General features: G+C 46.3%; 8 protein-coding genes across 8 annotated transcripts; 5 read left to right on the top strand and 3 right to left on the bottom strand.

The window, feature by feature from the left end:
• Nucleotides 1-186: 186 nt before the first annotated feature.
• On the bottom strand, nt 187-4,235 carry V865_008595 (uncharacterized protein; the record flags this gene model as incomplete). The annotated part of the gene is made up of 7 exons (XM_066232329.1): nt 187-579; nt 672-1,341; nt 1,398-1,723; nt 1,789-2,949; nt 3,006-3,084; nt 3,138-3,266; nt 3,346-4,235. The coding sequence occupies 7 exons, from the start codon at nt 4,233-4,235 to the stop codon at nt 187-189; spliced, it is 3,648 nt and encodes a 1,215-aa protein (XP_066088426.1).
• A 3,223-nt stretch (nt 4,236-7,458) lies between these two features.
• Nucleotides 7,459-8,234, bottom strand: V865_008594 (uncharacterized protein; the record flags this gene model as incomplete). Its single annotated transcript, XM_066232328.1, has 2 exons — nt 7,459-7,722; nt 7,878-8,234. 2 exons carry the CDS (start codon nt 8,232-8,234, stop codon nt 7,459-7,461), a joined length of 621 nt encoding a protein of 206 aa, XP_066088425.1.
• A 904-nt stretch (nt 8,235-9,138) lies between these two features.
• Nucleotides 9,139-9,885, top strand: V865_008593 (uncharacterized protein; the record flags this gene model as incomplete). The annotated part of the gene is made up of 1 exon (XM_066232327.1): nt 9,139-9,885. One exon carries the CDS (start codon nt 9,139-9,141, stop codon nt 9,883-9,885), a length of 747 nt encoding a protein of 248 aa, XP_066088424.1.
• A 674-nt stretch (nt 9,886-10,559) lies between these two features.
• Nucleotides 10,560-11,438, top strand: V865_008592 (uncharacterized protein; the record flags this gene model as incomplete). The annotated part of the gene is made up of 1 exon (XM_066232326.1): nt 10,560-11,438. One exon carries the CDS (start codon nt 10,560-10,562, stop codon nt 11,436-11,438), a length of 879 nt encoding a protein of 292 aa, XP_066088423.1.
• Nucleotides 11,439-12,090: 652 nt separating this feature from the next.
• V865_008591 (uncharacterized protein) lies at nt 12,091-13,020 on the top strand (the record flags this gene model as incomplete). Its single annotated transcript, XM_066232325.1, has 1 exon — nt 12,091-13,020. One exon carries the CDS (start codon nt 12,091-12,093, stop codon nt 13,018-13,020), a length of 930 nt encoding a protein of 309 aa, XP_066088422.1.
• Nucleotides 13,021-15,397: 2,377 nt separating this feature from the next.
• V865_008590 (uncharacterized protein) lies at nt 15,398-15,910 on the top strand (the record flags this gene model as incomplete). Its single annotated transcript, XM_066232324.1, has 1 exon — nt 15,398-15,910. One exon carries the CDS (start codon nt 15,398-15,400, stop codon nt 15,908-15,910), a length of 513 nt encoding a protein of 170 aa, XP_066088421.1.
• Nucleotides 15,911-16,266: 356 nt separating this feature from the next.
• Nucleotides 16,267-19,496, bottom strand: V865_008589 (uncharacterized protein; the record flags this gene model as incomplete). The annotated part of the gene is made up of 6 exons (XM_066232323.1): nt 16,267-16,305; nt 16,380-16,664; nt 16,728-17,276; nt 17,331-18,490; nt 18,549-18,993; nt 19,050-19,496. 6 exons carry the CDS (start codon nt 19,494-19,496, stop codon nt 16,267-16,269), a joined length of 2,925 nt encoding a protein of 974 aa, XP_066088420.1.
• Nucleotides 19,497-19,945: 449 nt separating this feature from the next.
• On the top strand, nt 19,946-21,095 carry V865_008588 (uncharacterized protein; the record flags this gene model as incomplete). Its single annotated transcript, XM_066232322.1, has 4 exons — nt 19,946-20,083; nt 20,259-20,415; nt 20,742-20,830; nt 20,970-21,095. 4 exons carry the CDS (start codon nt 19,946-19,948, stop codon nt 21,093-21,095), a joined length of 510 nt encoding a protein of 169 aa, XP_066088419.1.
• Between the last annotated feature and the right edge of the window lie 102 nt (nt 21,096-21,197).

Genomic DNA, 21,197 nt, shown 5'->3' with positions numbered 1-21,197 from the left:
TGAGAGTAATGATAGATATTGAACATGATGATGAATTGATGATTAACGAAGATGTATGTATTGATGATTAACGAAAATGTATGTATTGATAGTTGATATCGATGACACGACCGAAACAGAACCAAAAAAAATAAAAATAAAAATATAGTAAACCGAAAGAAATGACTTTATATCTAGACCCTCGACTCAGACGAGCCCCACTTCCCCACCATCCCCATCTTCTTCCAATCCAGCGAGGTACATTCCAAAATCAAAGTTTTCTCCAAACGCAGCCAAAGCATCGAAATCGCCTCCTTCCAATCCACCCAACACACCGGCACCTGTGGTGTTTCCAAGTAAACTGAAATCCATTAGATCTCCCGCACCAGTACTATTGTTGTTATTGCTGTACGTGTTCGTGTTCGTACTTGAGCCGTTCAGTGAAATGGTAGCAGGTGTATTAGTCGTAGATGCAGATGGTGGTGAAGGGGTTAATCCATGTGTAGATCCAGTGGGTACGTTCGTATCTGTCACATTTATGATGGCATTATTCGGCGATGGGTTGAGTGATTGGGATTTTGGTGTGGCAACTGCATCTCTCTGTGAACAGATTCCACCGACATGAGAACATCAGCGATGCTCTCTAGTGGATCGGATCATTTTCACGGTCAAAGAGAAAAGCGATAACTCACCAACAACTCCTCTTTAGCAGATTTAGGCGTCTGAGCCGTCTTCACCTGCCCTTGACCGGCCGTACCAGGTTTGGGCGTAGTAGTCCTCTGAGTGGGCATAGCAGGACTTTGAGGGGGTAACATCGTTCCAGCCACACCTTTACTCTGGTTCCTATCTCTGCTCATCTGTTGATTCTGAGCTTGAGGTGGATTTCGAGGGGACGCTTGGACCTGCTGGTTAGGGTGTGGTTGAGCAGGCGACGGAGCATCGATAGAATTCCCAGACATGATAGGTGTATGAGGTTGGAATCCAGATGGTAATGTTGATCCATTGGCCAACTGACGCATAGCTTGAGCTTGGTCTTGATGCATCTTCTTCTCATAAGCCATTTTAGCTTCCTGCTGCTGTTGTCTCATAGCTTGCAATTGAGCCTCATTTCCTGCTAACATACCGCCAAATCCTTGTTGTTGAGGTGTACTAGCTGAAGCTTGAGGAGTCATACCTTGATTGTAGTTGACAGGTGTCTGAGCACTCTGACTACCAGGGAACGGACTAGGAGCGGCAGACCCGGAATTACGTCGCATCCTCTTTCGATCAGGTGGCGAGGCACCTCGAGGTCCAGCGTTGGAAGCGCTGGAATCGGTTTCCTGCATCGCTACTCCGTCAAATGACTGAGGCATACCGTTGGGTCTGATGACACACCCATTCAGCTTTCACTCGAGTATCACTCAAGAAATATGACTCACCTCTGCATGGCACCGCTCGCTACTCTCGCATGAGGTCCTTGCCCTTGCATCTGTTGAGGCTGACCCTGTCCGACCTGACCTTGACTCTGCGCTTGAGCCTGAGCCTGAGCCTGAGCTTGCATCATTTGCTGTTGGGCAAGATACTGCTGCTGTTGCTGCTGTTGCTGCTGTGGAGTCGTCTGTTGCTGTGGTTGTCCTGGACCCGGTTGTCCAGGTTGACCCTGTTGACCCATCTGTCCAGGCTGTATCGCCTGTCCATTCAGACCCATCATCGCTCGACGTTGATTCTCAGCTATCGTCATTCGATATCGATTGATCAGGCGTTGCTGAAGTAATGCGTCCCAGCTGATCAGCACGCGCGTCTGTTACATCACTGTATTGTCAAACTCACCTTTTCACTGTCATCCATTTCCTGAGGGTTCTTACCGCCCAATCCAACTTGATGAGCGCTCTGACTCATGATTTGGGTATTGATCGGGCCTATACCAAGATGTCCCCACATTTGAGCAGCAGTAGCTTGAATTTGTTGTTGCTGATTAAAGAAGACTTGATCCCTCTGAGCCTGCTGCTCTCGCTGAGCTTGCTGCTGAGCCAAGATCTGCTGCTGGTGCTGTTGATGTTGTTGTTGCTGCTGGGCTTGTATAGCTTGAACTTCAGCTAAACTATGCTGCGCGCGCTGTTGAGCAGCTTGCACGTGAGCTTGAGTCTGTAACATCTGTTGTTGTTGAGCGGCCGTCATATGCTGCTGTCCTCCATGAGGTGGAGGTTGACCGCCGTTCACTGGACTGGCTCCATTCTGAGGATGAGCAAATCCTTGTTGGGGTTGACCACCTGGACCAAGTTGCATCTGACCTTGAGTTTGACCTTGACCTTGTTGAGCTTGAGCCTGAGCCATCGCGTGCTGCTGTTGAGGCGTGAGAGCTCGCATCATTGGATTAGGCTGTTGACCGTTCATACCCGGAGGAGGCGGACGCATGTTTTTCTGATGAGGGGAAGGCATAACACCAGGATGAGGTTGCTGCATCATGTGAGGGGAGGGAGCGACAGGTGAATGTGATGGCCCAGGAGGTGCTGGAGGAGGTTGTAGTCCACCCATATGATGCGGTTGGCCTGGTTGTTGCTGTTGCTGTTGCGCCTGAGGTTGAGGCTGTTGACCTTGATATATGGGATGCCCAGCTTGAGGGGGTCTCTGAGCAGGTGAAGCAGCAGATGGTCCAGGTTGAGCGAATCGTTGAGCGGCTTGTTGTTGCATCATCGCATGTTGCTGTGCGGCTTGCTGAGCCTGCTGTTGCTGTTGCTGCTGTTGTATCTGCTGTTGGACCATCTGAGCAGCTTGTTGCTGAGTCATACCATTGGCTTGAGCGGCCGCCTGAGCTTGTTGTCGCATGTTAAGAATTTGTTGGGACGAGATCGGTTGACCTTGTTGAGGTCCAGCAGGGTAAGGGCCAGGTTGAGGTTGCTGAGGCTGCTGCTGCTGCTGTTGTTGTTGCATGTATCCGCTGGGTCCTATACCAAGCTGTTGATTCCGAATATTCCGTAATCGGGTCATTGACTATAGAATACTGGTCAGAACTGATGGCTCGGTTGGTGTGCCGAATTCACACTCACCTCGTCGTATATCGCTGGATTCATAGCTCCCTGTGCTCCCTTCCCTCCACTGAAAACATCCCAAAACACGCACCACCACCTACAAGACGACAAGATGAGCAATATACCTCAATCGACACCGTTGAAACTCACTCGTGCAATACTCCCTCTCGAACATTAATCGGTACACCTTGCTCAGCCAATCCAGCTTCCGCATTGAACTGAGCAGCAGCCGCTGGGAAATTATGTTTGACCAGATAATCATGGATATATAGCTTGAGCCTGATTCAGAGCAGAACGTTGATATCAGTCATCTTCTGATTCAGAAGGGTGTCAAGACGAAAGAAAGACCTGCACTTACATGTTCTCGCTGTCCCATGACCGTTGTCCCATCTGACTCTGAGCCGAGCTACCCGCTCTTGACATCGCATACGCATCCTGATGTTCCATCCCAGCATGCTGAGGCGGCTGCATATGCTGACCAGTTGCTAATCCGTTCAATCCAGGCTGAGGTTGACCGGGTTGCTGAGCGAGGTGTTGAGGTGGTTGTTGAGGTTGACCTCCTGGCTGAGGTTGTAGTCCTGGATGCTGTTGATACCCCGGATGCTGTTGTTGAGGGTTCATACCGGGTTGTTGAGGTGGTGGACGTACAGCCTGAGGATGAGGATGAGCAGGAGGAGGAGGTTGCCTCATCTGACCTGGAACGGGTGATTGTCCAGGTTGCATACCCTGTTGTGGGCCACCTGGAGGTTGTGGTTGAGGATGCGGATAATGTTGAGGATGGATACCTCCAGGAAATCCTTGATGGGCGAGATGAGGAGAAGGCGAGGGATGATGGGGAGAAGGGGGGACTACAGCCCTGGGCTGTTGATTTTGCTGTTGTTGCTGTTGAGCTTGTACGGCTGCAGCTTGCTGAGCGAGTTGTTGCCTCTGCTGTTGCTGTTGCTGTTGCATCTGCTGCTGTTGTTGTTGTGCTGCAGCTTGCTGAGAAGACATGGCAGCTGCATTCATGTTGGCTTGAGGTGGTCGTACGCTATATTGATGAGGATTAGGAGGACCATTAGGAAAAGGTTGACCTGCAGGTTGTTGACCTGCAGCAGCAGCGGCCATCTGCATCTGCATCTGCTGAGCGTGTGTAGGCTGTCCCTGCATAGGCTGCCCACCTTGTCCACCTTGCATGTGGCCGAAAGGAATCTGCTGTGGATTTTGTCCAGGATGGAGGTTAGGAGGAGGGGGATGAGGTAAAGCCATGATGATGGTAGTGATGGGATAGTCGATCTATACCATTCAAAGTCAGCTGGTGATCTCTGATCTCTGATGAACGTAAATTGGCGCGTGATGGCAATGGGACAGACGAGAAGATAATCATCAGATTGTGGGAATGTTATAGCGAGAGAGTAACAGTGAAATCATGATCAATTGCATATGGGCGCAATGAGAGAGTTAAAACGCACGATCAAGAATGGAGAGTAAAGACACGTGAAGCGTACTACTATCACTACTACTCACATAGGTAGACTATATCCATTCACTTTTTTCTTCTTTTGACTCCTACACCAAAATGATCTTCTGAGCCCTACCTCCTCGACTACGATTTTACTGATCTCTAAGTCGATATGAGCAGAAGAGAGAATTGATATGAGGACGAAGGGTGCGGACGTATCCTTTCAGATTTTATCGATGTTCCAAGGTCGCGTTTTAAGTGCGTTCTTCCAACGATCTCCGCCTAGAATCGTACTGTGTGAAATGGGAAAGGGGCGTTTCCAAGGTAGATGAAGGAATAGGAGAGACGCTGATCTATCTATGTGGATGAACACACTGTTGTTTTTTGATGTCTTGGTGCTGTATCTTGACGAGTGGAGTCAAGTAGTTGAAAGATGTTTGTTGATATTGGTATTGATGATGCTGGGATGAAGGCGGTCTATGCGGTGAGGTGTTACTATTATTATTGCTAAGTGTTGGCTGTGCGTATCTTCACTGACCAAATGGGGTTTCTATCAAATCTTTCCGCTCCAATCCCTCCAAAGTGTCTAAAGGATGATTCGATGTCCCACTTGACTTGGTAGTCCTGTCCAAGAGATTGCACACGCTCTAAACTAATCGCACCGACTTTATAGACTTGAAATCCGGATCACTTCAGGGCACACTTTCACTTAAAAGATATCTTAACTGATCTAATCGCTGATTGGGATTGTTTATGTTTGTGTGTTGTGTGTATTCTTCGTGTGGCCGGTATACACACAAACGCGATGTTCCGGATGATCAGATCACTGACAGAGATGTGATTGCTGAGGTCGACAGATATGATCTATAGAGATGCGATCTGATATGATATGTGATATGGGTATATGATGAAGCACGGACGGTGTTAAAGTCCGGCTCAAAGGACGTTGAATCAGGAGGGGGTCCCGGTTCGTTTGATGTCGTGAGTGATGTTGTTGTTAATCTCGAATTCAAACGGCGGAATTCGAAATGATCCAAGTTTGCTGGATGGTATATTGACCGTTGTATATGCCAATGATGGGTTGATATCGATAGTAGACAGCGTGAATCGAAGGACCGAAATGAGGTACCACCTGATATACCTGTCCGCCGATCAATCCCAAGTCAGGTTCTGCTGTTGTTGATGTTGATGCTTGACCCGCACAGACCACTAAGATCGCAACATGAGATGTAGCAGTCCGTGAAGGTGAGATGAGAGATGCGATGGGAGTTGGGATCAACAAGGAACCGCTCTACGGCCGAATGATGATTGATTGGAGGATGTTATCTCTCTATCCTATTGCTGTATCGTCTGCTCTTCTAACCATACAAAACCTGCGACTATGGATATAATGGCTGTACCGATATTGATGGTTTATCGTATGTCGATATGGCAGGTAGCGACAAGAGTGTAGGTTGGTTTCCACTTGATCCAATCTGACTCCAAGTACGTCAGGCTCCGAATCCTCCGATAAGTGGATTCTGTTCTCTAATTGACACACTCTCACTCTTGAATCTAACGCGACTGTTTGATGATAATATCGACGAAGAAATAGTGGATGACGCGCTGGTTAGGATACGAGTATTGTCGCTAGATGTAGAGATAGAGATATGCTGGTTGTAGTTGTAATGGATTCAGAGTGTTTTGAGTGACGTTCCAGAGGATAGAGTGAGCCAAATTAATCGTAATGAAGCTTAATCGGGAGTTTTTCTATTATTGAGTCTGGATTTTTCCCAGGCTCCTCTACCTCTTGACTATGCTATTGATGATGTCTTTCGAAGAGATGATGGCGATGAACAATAGTATGTAGTATGATCTCGTAGCAATCAAGCTAGATACCCATATGAGCCATTTGCAGAAAGAGGAGGTCGAATGGTGGGATGGTTAGGGATGATTGGGGCTAATTTTAAGGGACTGGACTGATACGAACAACTTGTTGATTAGGCTCAAATGAAGACTGCAGCATGTTACGACTCCTATGGTTGTCACTTTGTTCGAAGTTGTTGATCCATCCTAGACAGGAGCTTCATGGATCATGCTCATGCATGCGTTACCACCTATCACTCCCTTGGTAGGAGCATTCCTGATGCACTGAGATAGGTTAGATATATGGACGATGAAGTGTCCACTTAACAAGGTTCAGAGAATATTCAGGGTCTGGATCGTTCAGTAGAAAGAAAACCCTTTTCTTCCTTTTCTGAAACGAGCAAGAATCATTACAAGCGATTAGAAATCGATCCTAATGTTCTCTGACTCGTCATTACGAAAACTTGTTCATTCCTCTCGTTAAAGATCAGTCTTGATCCGCAAGATCGTACCTCGCGTGCGGCAACTCCATCAACCTTTGTACACCAGATGTAAGAGGATCTCTTACAGATATTGACAAATAAGATGGAGGGAGAAGCCGAACAACATCGTGCTCGTACTACTACTCGCACTCTTTATGCATCTACTCAGTTAGTGTGGAGCTCTACTCGCATGTACGCTGTATCCAACTGAGTACTGTATGATTGGACATCCGATATCGGTGGTTTATGAATGTACAGGTGATCGTCCTTTTTGTCACCCCCCCTCTCCCCATGCATAAAAAAAAAATCCCACGGAAAATTAAAAAATCGATCAAAACTTCCAGATGCGGAAACTTCTTCTTCGGCACGGCTACCTTCGTCCACTGAAATTCCCCTTCGTCATGCCTTTGTGGCACTTGATGTTCAGCGCCGCTGATGTCAGTTGCATGCCGACTGGATAGTGACAGTGCCGGGTGGGACATGGTGGACGTCAGGTCAGCTGACAGGGAGGGGAACCAAGAAGGACGTGGTATATCTTAGAGGTCAATGTATGTACGTGATTATGGTGAAGGTTAAGACATAGCTTGGTGGGCGATCACGATGGATGGAGCAATTTGCAAGATATTAACTGTATCCTACATTGCAATTTTCACTATTCTACGTATTAATAACGAATGGTATGGAACGATTATCCTAACAAAACCTATCGTTTCTCTTCAGTGCCGGTTATATACACTGTACCGCTCTCCTCATTTGTGATCTCCCCCTTATCCGTATCAGTGGCAGTGACAGTTGTACCAGAACTGTCCGCCAAGGTACTTCCAGCGGACGAACCAACTTTCTCTTCTGGCAGTTTATATTCCGTCCAATAAGTCAAGTATGGCTCGACAGTACTAGACCATGGTCTGACAATGTGAAACCCTACCCATCCCTTGGACATCTCCGCATCTCCACCAGTCATTTTGGACTTAAATCATTCATCCAATTTCGAATCTTTCGGTTCTGATTGACTCAACCTCTTGGAAGAGGGATTACATATCAACCTTCTTGTTCCTGTTCCTTCCTCTTTCGGCTCTCCAGTGCATGTCAGATTCCAAAGTGAATCCTGAGGTATATTCTCACTTTCCAATCTCTTGTCTCCCTTGATACCCACCCTAAACGCTCTTTACTCGTACAGCTCGTGGAGTGATAATAAGTAGGTAAATCCTTATCACCTTTACTCTCTATCCAGTGAGTCCCATCCCCTTTCGATTTGTGTGCATATCTGCTTTCTTTAATCAGATGCGATGTCTGATACCTCTTACCAGATTTGGAAGTTACTATCCTATCATGTTTACCTCCTGATATCCCCAGTTCAGTCACCATATCTCCGAAAGCAAAGTTTGTTAAAGGACCATTGGAAGGGTGGTACTCTGCAGCTTCCACTCCGCGCGTTTCTATATCGTAAGACCGGAGCGCTTCTGGTCTGCTTCCAGCCATTTTGAAAGATTCTTCGTGCTTGATGCTTTGTGCTGCGATGATATTCAAGCTGTGATATACCTTGAGACTGTGATGAGTCTGTAGCTTATTGAGACATGTGCAAGAAGATCAATATATATCTCCTTAGAAGGCTTATATAGTCGAGTAGAAGAATCGCCAGGGCCATCTTCTGTAATCTTCGCCTGTGAGATGAGTATGTTGTACTACGAAGGCATGCTCATTCGAGACTACGCATATGATCGAAGGTAAATGTACAAAGGAAAGAACCAAGATTACTTGTCCATTGACGTGCAAGAAGATGCTTTTCCATTCAATAGATCGTCATGTACATGACGTTGCTTCACAGCTTGCGTGTATTTACACTGGGTGCCGTGCTTGTTGGAGAAAGGCTGGCAGCGAGGCGTCGCACTGGCAGTGCCTTCAGGTAGAAACGGCTTTTAGACTAAGTGTAGAATGGCTTTCCATCCATTGTGCCGTATGCTGTCATGCAGTGTTCGTGTATCGTATTCAGTATGCAAGTAACTCAGTTACACCAAACCGAGTACGCATTGGTATGCACCCACCCGATAATGGTCAGCCAGGTAGAACACAGGGAGATATGTGAATGCATGTTTGTGAGAAGGTCAGAAAAGCTAATAGACACAGATTGAATCACAACAAGTCAACGGGGCAACTCAACAAGGGAGGTGATCACATCTACCTCACCTCAAAGATGGCTAGATGAAATGCTGCATCTGACAACGGAGGGAGTTAGGTCTAAAAGGATCATTTTCTTTCAATCGAAGTGGTGCATTGTGGTCATCGTCTCCAGTATAACATCAGAGCTCAATACCATGTAAGGATTTGCCATCCTTTTTCTGGTTTTTTTATTCATTCATTGAGCCTTCATTCGAGCTACTACAAGATGAGCGACGTTAGTTTGTCTGAACGGGATTGGAGTGAATCCAAATTACTATCACGAGCCGGTACCAGATACATCACCAAGATATCCCATGTGGAAACCTACAATCCTCACGACACAGTTGAGGCGATCAATACATTTCTAGCGTCACATGAACTTGAGCAGGAAGATGATGATGGGAGTTATCTCAAAGGATATATCATCACGGGTCTTGTCGTGCCACTCACGAGCGAGGACCCAACCAGGGACGATGAACGGTACAGGAAGTTCTTGGTGTTTAATCCAAGCTGTGGAGCGGTAAAACATCGTATGAACACCTCGTATTATGCTCAAGATGGGTGTGAGGTAGTAGATTGCATTGGATGGGATATCCATACAGGTAACAACACTCTGTACGATGATGAACATACCGGAATATGCACGAGGGCAACCAGGGCTCCTACCATATTACCATATAAGTGCAATGAAGGAGAGTTCATACCTGGTGATCATGTCTTGACTAGCGAGGATATCACTGAGTTCTTTAGGATTGAACAAGACGATTATTGCAGAGATATAATAGGTAAAACGCCTACGATAAGATCCATTTTCTTTTATAGGCCTAATCTGACGGGTGTTCCGAGGTTCAAGGAGAATAGGTACAGGACTGACCATCCCTTCTCGACTGAGGAAGATGCGCAAAGTACTTCCCCGGAACTAGCTAGGCAAGCGGAGAACGCGCGGACTGAAAGATGGAGAGTGGGTCAATGAAAGGGCTATTGTATTGCTAGATGAGTTTGATATAGATCAGGGATTTGCTTCCCCACAAATATGCCGGATTGTGCCATTAATTCTATTATCTATCAGCAATCCAACATGCACATCATGGAAGGTTCTAGTGAGAAAGAGCTTCCCCGTGAATTGTCGCCGCTGCTTTTCCCATAACGCAGCCTGCCGTACTTGTAGTTTTTGATTTCTGCTCAAGCACATTTCGTTTCTGTGGCCTGATTCGCCAGAACAGCCATTTTGGGAGGCTCTTGGGGCCTTGGTGTTGCAAATTGTACATTCGGCCTCAGCAATCTCAGAGACTGATCTTTGTGTTTCAGCCTCCTCAGAGGAAGGCGTCCCATGACGACAAGTGTATTGCGATTGTCATCGGAGGTACATACTGGTCGTCCTTTTTTCACTCTGGGACAAAAGATGCAGACGAAGAAGTCCGATTCTCTGTTGCAAAGGAGCTCCAGTATTGAAAGGGGGCGCGCATATGTACTGACTATGCATGAATATATGACCAGAGCTCCATAGGTCATTTTCTGTTGAGCTCATCTTCCTCAGCGTCCCATACAAAGTAAAGCATTTTTGCCACTCGCATATTCACAACCTTACCACGCGTATTTTCAAATTTTCCTACCTTGCGAGAGATAGCCTGAGGTTTATTCGAGAAGATGGATCTGTCCTCGGCCTCCGCATCCAGCTCCGCCATCACTGGTTATAACACCAGGTGGTCTGAACCCCGAAGAGTCCGCGTTCCACCCTTTCTGCAGTACATCAGTCGGATTAGCAAATCACCTGAACTATTGGAAAAACAGATGGAAGCTGGATTTCACAAGTTTGAGGCTGTCAGTTCTCATCTGCAGACCAGTAATGAACAAGGCATCGCAGAACCATATAGACCTGGAATGGTATTTTCCGGATTCACTGTTCCAATTTGTGTTAGTACTGACCTCAACGATCAAAGTACAAACTGGATCAATGACTACATGCGTCGATTCCTCGACAATTTGTCTGCAATTGGTCATTCGCAGGACATGAGAAACGCTGTTTCCGAGACAAGAAGGAAAGGTGAGGTTCCTACTCATGAGAACCTCCGATATGCTCATTTCCTGATCTACAATCCCCATGCCTCAAAGGTAAAACATGCTACACAATGTGGTGTGGCAAGCTGTTTAGGCTGGATTACTTTCGCGACGTATGTCGACACGGATTCCCCCGACCAAGATTCAATGACCACTAGCACAGGAATATTCAGATGTAATTCCGACAGAAATATGTGGACAGCAGACGATATCACCGAGCAGACGATCGCCACAATCTTATCGGACGATGAACATCAGTGGATAGAAACCCACAGATGCCGTGATCCTGAAAGCGGCCAATCCGTTATCACGAAGCACATCCATCTGTACCGACCTGATCTGGATCCATCCGGAGAAGAGAACGTCGATGATGAAAGTGATAGTGGGGCTGTTCTGGAGAACTACAAGGATGACTTGGAGAAATCCAGCAAGTGGGCTGGCACTCACAAAGACGTCATATATCCCTGAAGAATCAGCCGTTGTCGATGTACAGCCGATAGATGGAACACAGGAGTTACAATTTCGCTCACAGATTGTAAACAGTTGTTCAGCTCTGTGGCATCCATGATGACATCATGTGCTCACCATTCCATCGTTGCATCTGTTCAGATTTAGTCCTCCAAAGGATGATGATTCCTGACTCCCTTCAGCTACAGTAAGAGCAGCACCCCAAAGAAAGAGACGAAGATCAAGACCCAGGTCGTTCAGCTGAGCTACCTCTGACAGGTCACACTTGTGCGAACTGTAATGTGAGAGCAATCCTTTATACAGGGAATCGTCATAAATGACATGTCCCATGGTGGCGCTACAAGTGCCAGGCAAACCATTCAGAGAAATTGGAAGCGAGAGAAGGCTGCATTCTCTCCCTTCATGTGAAGAGCTTGGAACTCTACTTGCAGGGCAGGCAGGATGAGGGCTCTTCTGCCGTGTGAATCAGTCTGGGGGTATATATACTCTTACATATACATGACAAATGCTCTATTGTTTCTGTTTGTTACCCCAAGAGGCTTTCTATCGAAAAGCATTCTTTGTCTCCTACTATCTAAGTTACAATCTAAGACCGGCCCCGATACACGATTAGTCAATCTTTCGCTTTGAAAGAGATAAGGAGTCGCTGAACATGAACGACCTACCCGAATCGTCTGCAACCGCAGCTACTGGCGGCGATACTCTCCCGACTCGACAAATATACAGCCGACGATGGTCTGAGCCCAAGGACCTAGAATCTTGCATACAGCTAGAATACATCACTAGGATTGCCAAGTCGTCGACGCTCTACGAGGATCATATGGAAGCTGGGTTTCACAAATTTCTCGGAACTCGATCGCACCTGGGAATTGGTGAAGGTGCAATTAGCCAAAGTACCCTATACCAACCAGGGATGATGTTTTCTGGATTCACCATTCCGATCTATACCAAGCCTGGCCTGTCGGACGAGGAGAGGTACCATGCAGGATCTATCAAGGAAATTCTGCTAGATGAAATGATTGCTGTGGCTGATAATCATAACTATCCAAGAAGTGTAAAAGAATCGCTACAATCGTACAAGCAAAAGGACCGAGACCAGAACCTTCGATACGCTCATTTCTTAGTTTATCATACGGTCGCATCGAACCTTCAGCATGATCACAGATGTGAGAAAACCAACTGTCTAGGCCATATGCACTTTGATCCGGAGGATGAAGAAGTTATTGAGTGTGCGACAACACTTAGAAGTGGTAAATACAAATGCAACTCCGATACGAACCTATGGGACGAGGACCCTGTTGATAGTGAAGTGATTACTGGAATCTTATCACAAGAACCTGCGATAGGAAATTACAGGATATTCCATCCGGATACCGGAAAATCTCTTATCGAAAGATCGGTCCATCTCTATCGACCTGATTTGGACCCAGAGGGTCAAGAGCATTATGATGACGAGAGTGATAGTGTTAGAGAGGAAGATCCGAATGAGATGGACGTCTCAAAGAGATGGTTGGCGAGATACAAAAAGATCGTTTACCCTTATGAAGCACACGCGTGTTGCGACCATACTCATCGAGCGTAGCTTCGTATTGATGGTCTGACAGCTCATAAGCATGCGTATCATAGATTCTGCATCATCGCAATGCATAATTAATGGCTATCCTCGCATAACATCGTCTAGCATTACATAGTACAGTACGACTCCTGTATATCATCCGTCGTTTCGAATGGAAGGTTTTGCAGTTCAGAGCTCAGACTCCAGTCCGACCCCTCGAAGAAGTAGAAGTGAAGCGATGGCAGGTCCGACATGTTCGCAGAAGGCTAATGGTGACGCTTCATTGTCTTGATTGTGTCTGGACTTTTGAGTCAATCCCCGAGATCACGGTGGTTTGAGGGCTCATCATCGCTTCCCAGGGCTGAAGGGACATGAAAGGAGAATGCGATCAACTTTTCGATCAAAATGGAGGTATCCCCTTGAAACTACTGTACATGATCACACCTTGGGAGTGACGTACAGGACTATGATAATAAGGAAACACTCCATTATGCATCAGAAGCATGAGATATCGCTCGAGTTTCAAGCACGTATGGGTAAACATATAAGTTACATATGGTCCTATTGGCTATCTCTCCTCATTTGGTCTTTCTCTCTTTGTCATTCGTTTCGCCACAGCACCCTTCTCACCACTTGCATACACCCAACAGCTATCCAAGCTACATTTCCGATCAGTCATGAGTCACTTCAGAGATCTTCAAGAATGGTCTGAGCCTCACAATGTCGAAGGGGCTGGACTTGAATACATCATGAGACATGCTGAAGTGTCTGAATCCACAAGGACTCTCTAAAGAGAGGGTTTTATCAATTCCCAGAGGTTTCAAAAAACCTCGATGATGATCAAACAAACGATTACAAACGCAGTATCGCCTTCGAGGGCTTCACTGTCCCATATGGCAGATTCACTACGATATCCCGAGATGCTCTCAGGCTCCATTTGTCAAAGCAGGCCTTCAATAATGGTGTCACATCCAAGGAGAAGATCGATTTAGCTTTCAGTCAAGCAATAACTGATTCATGAGGCTTACGTACATTTCGTTGTCTATCGAGGACCAGGATCTCATAGTGTACACCTTCCTGCTTGTGCAACATCGACTTGCGCGGGGGATTACGATGATGGCGAGACGCTCGATGACAACAATGAAAGTGCTTGTGGTCAAACCGATATTTGGACCGATAACGCTTTTTCGAGTGGAGACATCGAGGCGATCTTGACCCAAAACAGTGGAATTGAGACTGCAAGAGCTCGAGACCAAGAGGGAAGAACCAAAATTACAAGATGGGTCCTCGTCTATAGACCCGATCTGTCTGCCACCCAAAGGGAAAGGCAGATCAATCTCAATGGTTCTACTCAATCAGCTACTCAGTCAGGTCCATCAACGGGAACATACTCAGCCGGTGTGGATATCCAATTTCCTTTCAACGAGGGTGAGGGGATGACCAATCTTGCAAGCATTGGCAAGATCAACGCACACTAAACCATTGTACCTGCAGTGATCACCAGCGATGTCACATTTGACTGAGCGAAGAATACGATGACCGGGTTTCCTATATTCTGTTGATAAGTGCCTTGTGTCAGAGTGATGACGATGTTACATTGATTTTAATTCTGTGCGGTACAACACTTGGACACGAACACGGTAGAACAAGAGGTATACTAACAAAGGTGTGTTTTGACAACTCTGTTGATCCTTTGATTGCTTTTCCTATGAGAGGGCTTGCACGATGTCAATCCGACTGCCACCTGCGTTGGGTGCACCACCAAAGCAGATACTGTAGCCCAGAATGTGCCACTCCTTCTTTTGGACGAGCTGTGGACGAGTCTTAGCAGTGTTCCGTTCCTCTTTTGTAACACATGAGACAACTTTGTGATCACATGGACCGGTTTCATATGCTTGCTGTGCTCGTGTACATCATCAGCTACAGAGATCCTGTTGCAAGGCAGCGTCCTTTCACAAAAGATGCGACATGAAACGCAACGCTGAAAGGTGTCAAGAAGCACAAGCGGAAAGGCATGCTTTGTACATGACCTCATGACTTCGCTGATATTCTGTCTTTGAACCATCTTATTAATCTGCTTCTAATCATTCGCTTCGTTGCCCTACGCACTTCTCCACTGTGCCTTCCACCAATAAAACTGATCACAATCATGCCTCCAGAAATGAATCCTTCCCGAGTCACCTCCATCCCTACGTCGACGCTCAACGGGTACACCGGAGGACGAAGATGGTCTGAGCCCCAGAATGTCACCTCCAAAGGTCGTTCTCAATTCACTATGAGAATTACCAAATCGCCCGAATTATAGGAAAAGCACCTAGAGAGGGGGTTCCGTAAATTCCCAAAAACATCTTCATGCCTTAGTGATCCCAAATCTAAATTGAAGAAAGAAGGCTGTAAGCCCGGTATGACTTTTAGCGGATTTACCATTCCTGTTCATCATGGCGGTACGGACGTGTTGAGTACTAGCGAAGGTAAACAGAGAGTATTCGATGGATTATCTAGCCTTCAAAGAGACTTTCCAAACAGATCAAGACAATATGATCAACTCGCAGAATTTTTAACCTTCATCAATTCAAGGTACAAAGATAGCGAGAAGAGATATGCCCATTTCTTAGTATATGAAAATGGTGGATCTGAAAGCTTGCATGATCAAGATTGTCAAGAACTGAGCTGTCTAGGTCATCCAGATCATGATCTGTTCTTGGAGTACCAAGAAGACCAATCTCAAGCTCAAGCTAAAAGTGTGAAGGAAAATGTTAAAGTGGAATGTAATTCGGCGGAAGATATATGGGCTGATAATGCTATATCAAGTGATATGATCACGTCAATCGTTGAGAGAGATCCTTCCTTTTGCAGTCGAATCATCTACGATAATAATGGTAAATCTCAGAATCAAAAGATCAGTTCATATGTATAGACCCGATTTGGTGATTCCTCAAGCTGAAAATAGTTATCAAGATGAGAGTGATAGTGTGAGTGAGGATGAAGATGAAATGGATTTGTCCGATAAGATCCTGTCAGATAGTGCGGGTATACTCTATCCTTTTTCCGTGCAGGAAAGCATCATTAGCCTGGGAGATAGATTGTATTGATTATCATCGCACAGCCACACTTTGTAGTAATGAAGTGACTTTGATTTGTCTCTGCAATCGACTCGGGTAGTGTAAGTATAAGCAGTGGATTATTGAGCAAGGGAGTATCGTTATGCATGATGGTGAGGACGACATGACATCCGACTGTACGCATGCATCGCTAGCCAAGACCACAAGTACACTAAAACATCCTTCGAACAGGTTCGATGATGGCGCCAGGCTAATGAAACACATCAAGATTAGTTTAAATATCCTATCATCTCTGCGAAGGAGGGCAGAAACAGTGCTACTCACCTTCTTGACGACTCTGGGTAAAGTACCTTTCTGGAATGCACTCCTAGAGTTCCATTCGCTCCCAACGGGGTTATCAAAGCTTCTCTCATACTGTTCTTTGGAAGTGTACGGGTAAGGCAAATCTTGCAACAAGAACTGCGAGGCTTTCTTGTCTTTCTTTTCGGTGATGATGACATTGGATCTGCTGAAGTCTTTACGTTGAGTGGGTTCGATGCCGGCTGTCTTGACGAGGAATTTGGGATTGACATGTTTTTTCTTCTTAGCTCCTTTACCGCCCCATGTACCCTATCAATAACGAAGTCAGTCCCGTGACTTTCCCCTGAGGAGAGGGATCATACTATGACTCACCCATCCAGGTAACGAGGTATCTTCCACCTTCGGAGCATCCATCTCCACCTGCTTCTCCTTCTCCCTAGCGAACTCTTCTACAACATTATCACCCGCAAAGGCCTGTGCAACCAAATCACGTTGTTGGAAAGCTTTGATACCTTTTCCTGAGATGGGCAGCAATTCTTCATTCTCGTCCTCACTATCACTGACATCGCCATTTGTGGGTTGAGTAGCTTTCTTGTTCTTTCCTTCCTTGTTCGATGTTGGAGTTGAGGTTGTATTTGCTTCCAGCGAAATCTCAACCTTCTCGTCATCTAATTCGGCCTCTTTACCTTTGACGGCCTTCTTCAATGATCTGGTGGTCTTGTCTTCTGCTTTAGCATTGGCCGACCCGACTAAGGTATTGCGCTTTCGTGACGGTCCGGCTGAAGAGGTCGAAGTCAACCATGGGTTGTGATCTGGAAGAGATTCTTCGATAGGAGGAGTAGGTTCACGAGGCTTGGAAGATACTGATGGTCGTTTGGTTTGAGCTGGCTGAGGAGTCTCATCATCCTGTATTGTTGACGTCTAATATTCGAACATCAGTCACAGTATGCAGGATCATGATTGTATTTCACTCACTCGTTGTGGCCCAGAAAAAAACATTCTTCCCTCATTACCACCCACTCTCAGCATCCTGGGTCTCTCATCTTCCTCCTCTTCATCATCCTCATCCTCGGTTCCGCGCTCTTCACCGAACATTTCGATATCTCTTCTTAGTTCAGCTTCTGTTTCTGCAACTTTCTTCATTTCCCTTTCTTCAGCCTTTTTCATGAAGGCCATTTGCATCAATCCCTTTCCTGCTTTACCTTTAGCTTCCTGATCAGCAGCGTTCTTGGCATCGAGCGCAGCCAATTGATCAAATGCTCGGGATTTGATCATCTCCTCATCTTCTCCCGATTCTTCATCTTCGTCAGAGGAGGAATCTGAGCCTTCATCTTTACCCATTATCTTTCTTTGCAATTTCTCCTTCATATTCAGCATCTCCTCTTTCGCTCTTCTCCTATCCTCGAGTTCTGCATTATCTCCACCTATATCCCTAGCCCATCGACCAGTCTTGGCACCATGCCTCAAAGTGGCTCGTTCCCTCGCTCGGTCTCTTTCCAATTTCTCTCGTTCTTCGGCAGCGGCCTCGGGATCCAATCTCTCCAGATCTTCGAGGTCCATTCCGGGATTTTCTTTAGCAGCTCTCTTCCTAGCCAATTTTCGGAATGTCTTCGATTTAATCTTGGCTACTCTCTTCGCCTTGGTTTCTGCTCTAAACATCAATTCGCGCTGATACCTCAATGCGTCTCTTCTCTCTTTGATTTCTTCCAAAGTCATCTCTTGAGCTTCTAATGCCAGATCCTCCCTCTTAGTCAGGCTATCGTCCGTCAAGTTGGCTTTATTCAACAAAGCGGTTACGGCAGATTCCAACTTATTCGACGGTTTGAATCCTGACAATATTTCGTTGGTACCTTTCACTCCACCACGTTGTTCAGGTTGTAATGGGAATGACAGATGTTCAGCTTCTTTGACTCGTTTCATCACACCAGCCCATTTCTGTCCTTCCTCTCGGGTCTTCTCGTACGCAGCTTCTCGATCTAAACGATCTTGCACGACTGTCGGTAGGGGCGCAGAGACCAAACCTTGCTTGAGGATAGATGTTGACTTCTTGTTGTCGGACTTGGAAGGGAGGAGAGCGGAGGCACCAGATAGTGAGGGATGTGACGAGATGAGGGATGACAGGTCGAGTTTTTGATCTAAGGAGAACAAGTGGTCAGTTTTGCCTCCATCAATGAACAGTAAGATTGTACTCACTGTTCTTCAAGGCAAGATCACCATTGTCCTTCAAGCCTGGTCCTGATACTACAGGTAACACTCGTCGTTTCTTGGCTTGCTCGACCTTCTCCTGTCCATCCGCTTTCCTCTTCTTATCCTCCGAGACGAGCGAGTCGACAAAAGCATCTAGACCATCGAGGTTTTCCGGATCTTCTTCATCTTCCGAAAGATCAGAGGGTAATTCAGCCTCTGAGTCTTCATCTTCATCTTCTTCCTCTTCCTCCTCGTTATCTTCGCTCCCTTCACTCATTTCCTCCTCCTCATCATCCTCGTCTAGTTCTCCGTCTCCATCACTGGTCTCCTCATCCTCCTCATCCTCTTCGACGGATGATGGTGCTTTGACGGCTTTCTTCCCTTTCCCTTTGCTCTTTGAGACAAATTCTTCGTCGCTCTCATCTAAGTTGACTGTGAGTGGCTTCGCAGGCTATATGGAGCAACTTGATGAGCTACACTTCTCCTTGTACAAGTTGATGGACTAACCTTTCTTACTACTTCCTTAGCCTTGGATTTCCCTTTCTTAGCTTTCCCTTTATCCAGTTCTCTAAATACATCACCCCATCTCTCTTCATCACTCCCATCTGATTGCCAAGCTTCGTCCGAGTCAATATCAGATTCGTCACTTTCTATTTCACCCGTGTTCTCATCATCTGCAATCATCATTGCCACCTTCTTGATTCGACTCTGCATATCTTCATCCTCATCGTCCGAATCTTCATTACCTCTTCTGGATGGTCCCGCAAGCTCCAACTCATCTTTGGAGACTGATAATTGAGCTGCTGAAGTGCGATGTCGTTTAGGCAAGGCAGGAATATAAGTATAAGCGTTCGAGGGGTCTTGCCTCCTTTTAGCTTTTGAGCTGCTGATTGGGTTCGTTCTTTTGTTACCCGATGATGTGGATGCTGAGAAGGGCTGCGAACCTCTTGCCATGTTGAACTGTTATCTTGACTCTAGCTACGGTCGGATAGCTAAAGAAACAGAGATGATGGTTGGGAAAATCAACACATAGCATCTACAATTCTGAAAATCCCAAAAAAGTTGAACCGGCGAGGTGGAGGTGACCGCGGGTATATATCTTGTTCATGAGGCCCATTTAAGGGAACAATGAGTGCCACAATGGGTATTTCCGACGGTGATTCGGATCATTGGCTGATCCTCACTCTCACTCGTTCACCTCGTTCAACCTCGTTCAACCTCGTTGCTGTCGGTTGTCGTTGCTGCTGCTGGTTGCTGGTGGCTGGTGTCATTCAGCAGATTTCAACATATCGAGCCCGCTCATCCGTTCTCATACCACATCACTCCCTGTAAGCTTGCTTCGTACAACTCTCATTCAGCGGCTCATCGCTCACCCCTATTCCTACAGAAAGTTCCTTTCTAAAATGTTCGCTTCCCGACTCACTTCCTCCCTCCGAGCTCTCCCTCGTCAAGCTTCGGCCGTTCGAATGGCCCGAAGAGGATATGCTGAAGCTGCTGGTGCTGATGGAAAATTGCAATTGAGTTTGGTGTTGCCTCATCAAGTGAGTCGTCCTCTCATGTCGCTCATATATAATATATGAGAAAGACATGCAGGTTGTTGCTCGCTAACAATACCCTAATCGTCAATCTCCATTAAAAACTCAATCATTATCGATAATTCATCTCATTATCCAATCTATCGCCATCTTCTTTCTTTAAACACACCTGAATCAACAGTCCCTCTACTCCTCAGCCGGTGTGATCCAAGTGAACATTCCTGCCGCTACCGGTGACATGGGTGTTCTTGCCAACCACGTAGCCTCAGTTGAAGCTCTCCGAGCTGGTGTAGTAGAAGTCATTGAGGAGAACGGTCAAGCTGGAAAGAAGTGGTTTGGTGAGTCTTGTGAACTATCTGGGAAGGGATTACGAGAAAGAGAAGGGAGAGCGGACGCATGGGTGGTATGTCATGCGTCGGCCGAAGGAGGGGCATACGAACGAGACTTGATTTAGAGAGGGAAGGGCTGTAGGAGCGAAATTGGGAGAGAATATTGATATAATAGCATTTTGCGGAGGAGGTTATGATGGACCGTGGAGGACCGAAACCTTCAAGAATCAAGTCATCACTTCGGGTGGGAATTGCACAACATACGGAGGAGTTGTGGAGTAGGAACACGGACTGAGGCTATGATGTTCATATTGCTAACTCCTCGCTCGTCGCAGTCTCATCTGGTTTCGCTACCGTTCACGGAAACAACACCCTCACAATCAACGCAGTTGAGGCCTACCCTCTTGACAACTTCTCTCCAGAGGTGAGTCACAGCCTTTTTGCCTCGAGGCCACTTGTTTCAGAGACAGATTGAGATGCTCTGTCAACCCCAGCTTGATGGTTGCTTTCAGTGTCTGACGGAACGCTTCATACTGATCATTTGTATTTTTTTTCACAAATAGAACATCCGATCTGGTCTTGCCGATGCCAACCGAGTCCTCTCATCTTCCGCTCCTGAATCAGAAAAAGCCGAAGCTAGAATCGAAGTTGAAGTGTTCGAAGGTCTCCAAGCCGCTCTTGCTAAATAATTTATCGCTTCTGTTGCTTAGAGTATGATCAGGAAGGATAGACATCAAAAAAAATCATCATATGAGATGTGAAATTCTAAAGTATCGATCTTGGGATTGGAG

Source organism: Kwoniella europaea, chromosome 3 (assembly GCF_036810445.1).
Source record: "Kwoniella europaea PYCC6329 chromosome 3, complete sequence".
NCBI classification, from domain to species: domain Eukaryota; kingdom Fungi; phylum Basidiomycota; class Tremellomycetes; order Tremellales; family Cryptococcaceae; genus Kwoniella; species Kwoniella europaea.
This window is presented reverse-complemented; position numbering and strand designations above follow the sequence as displayed.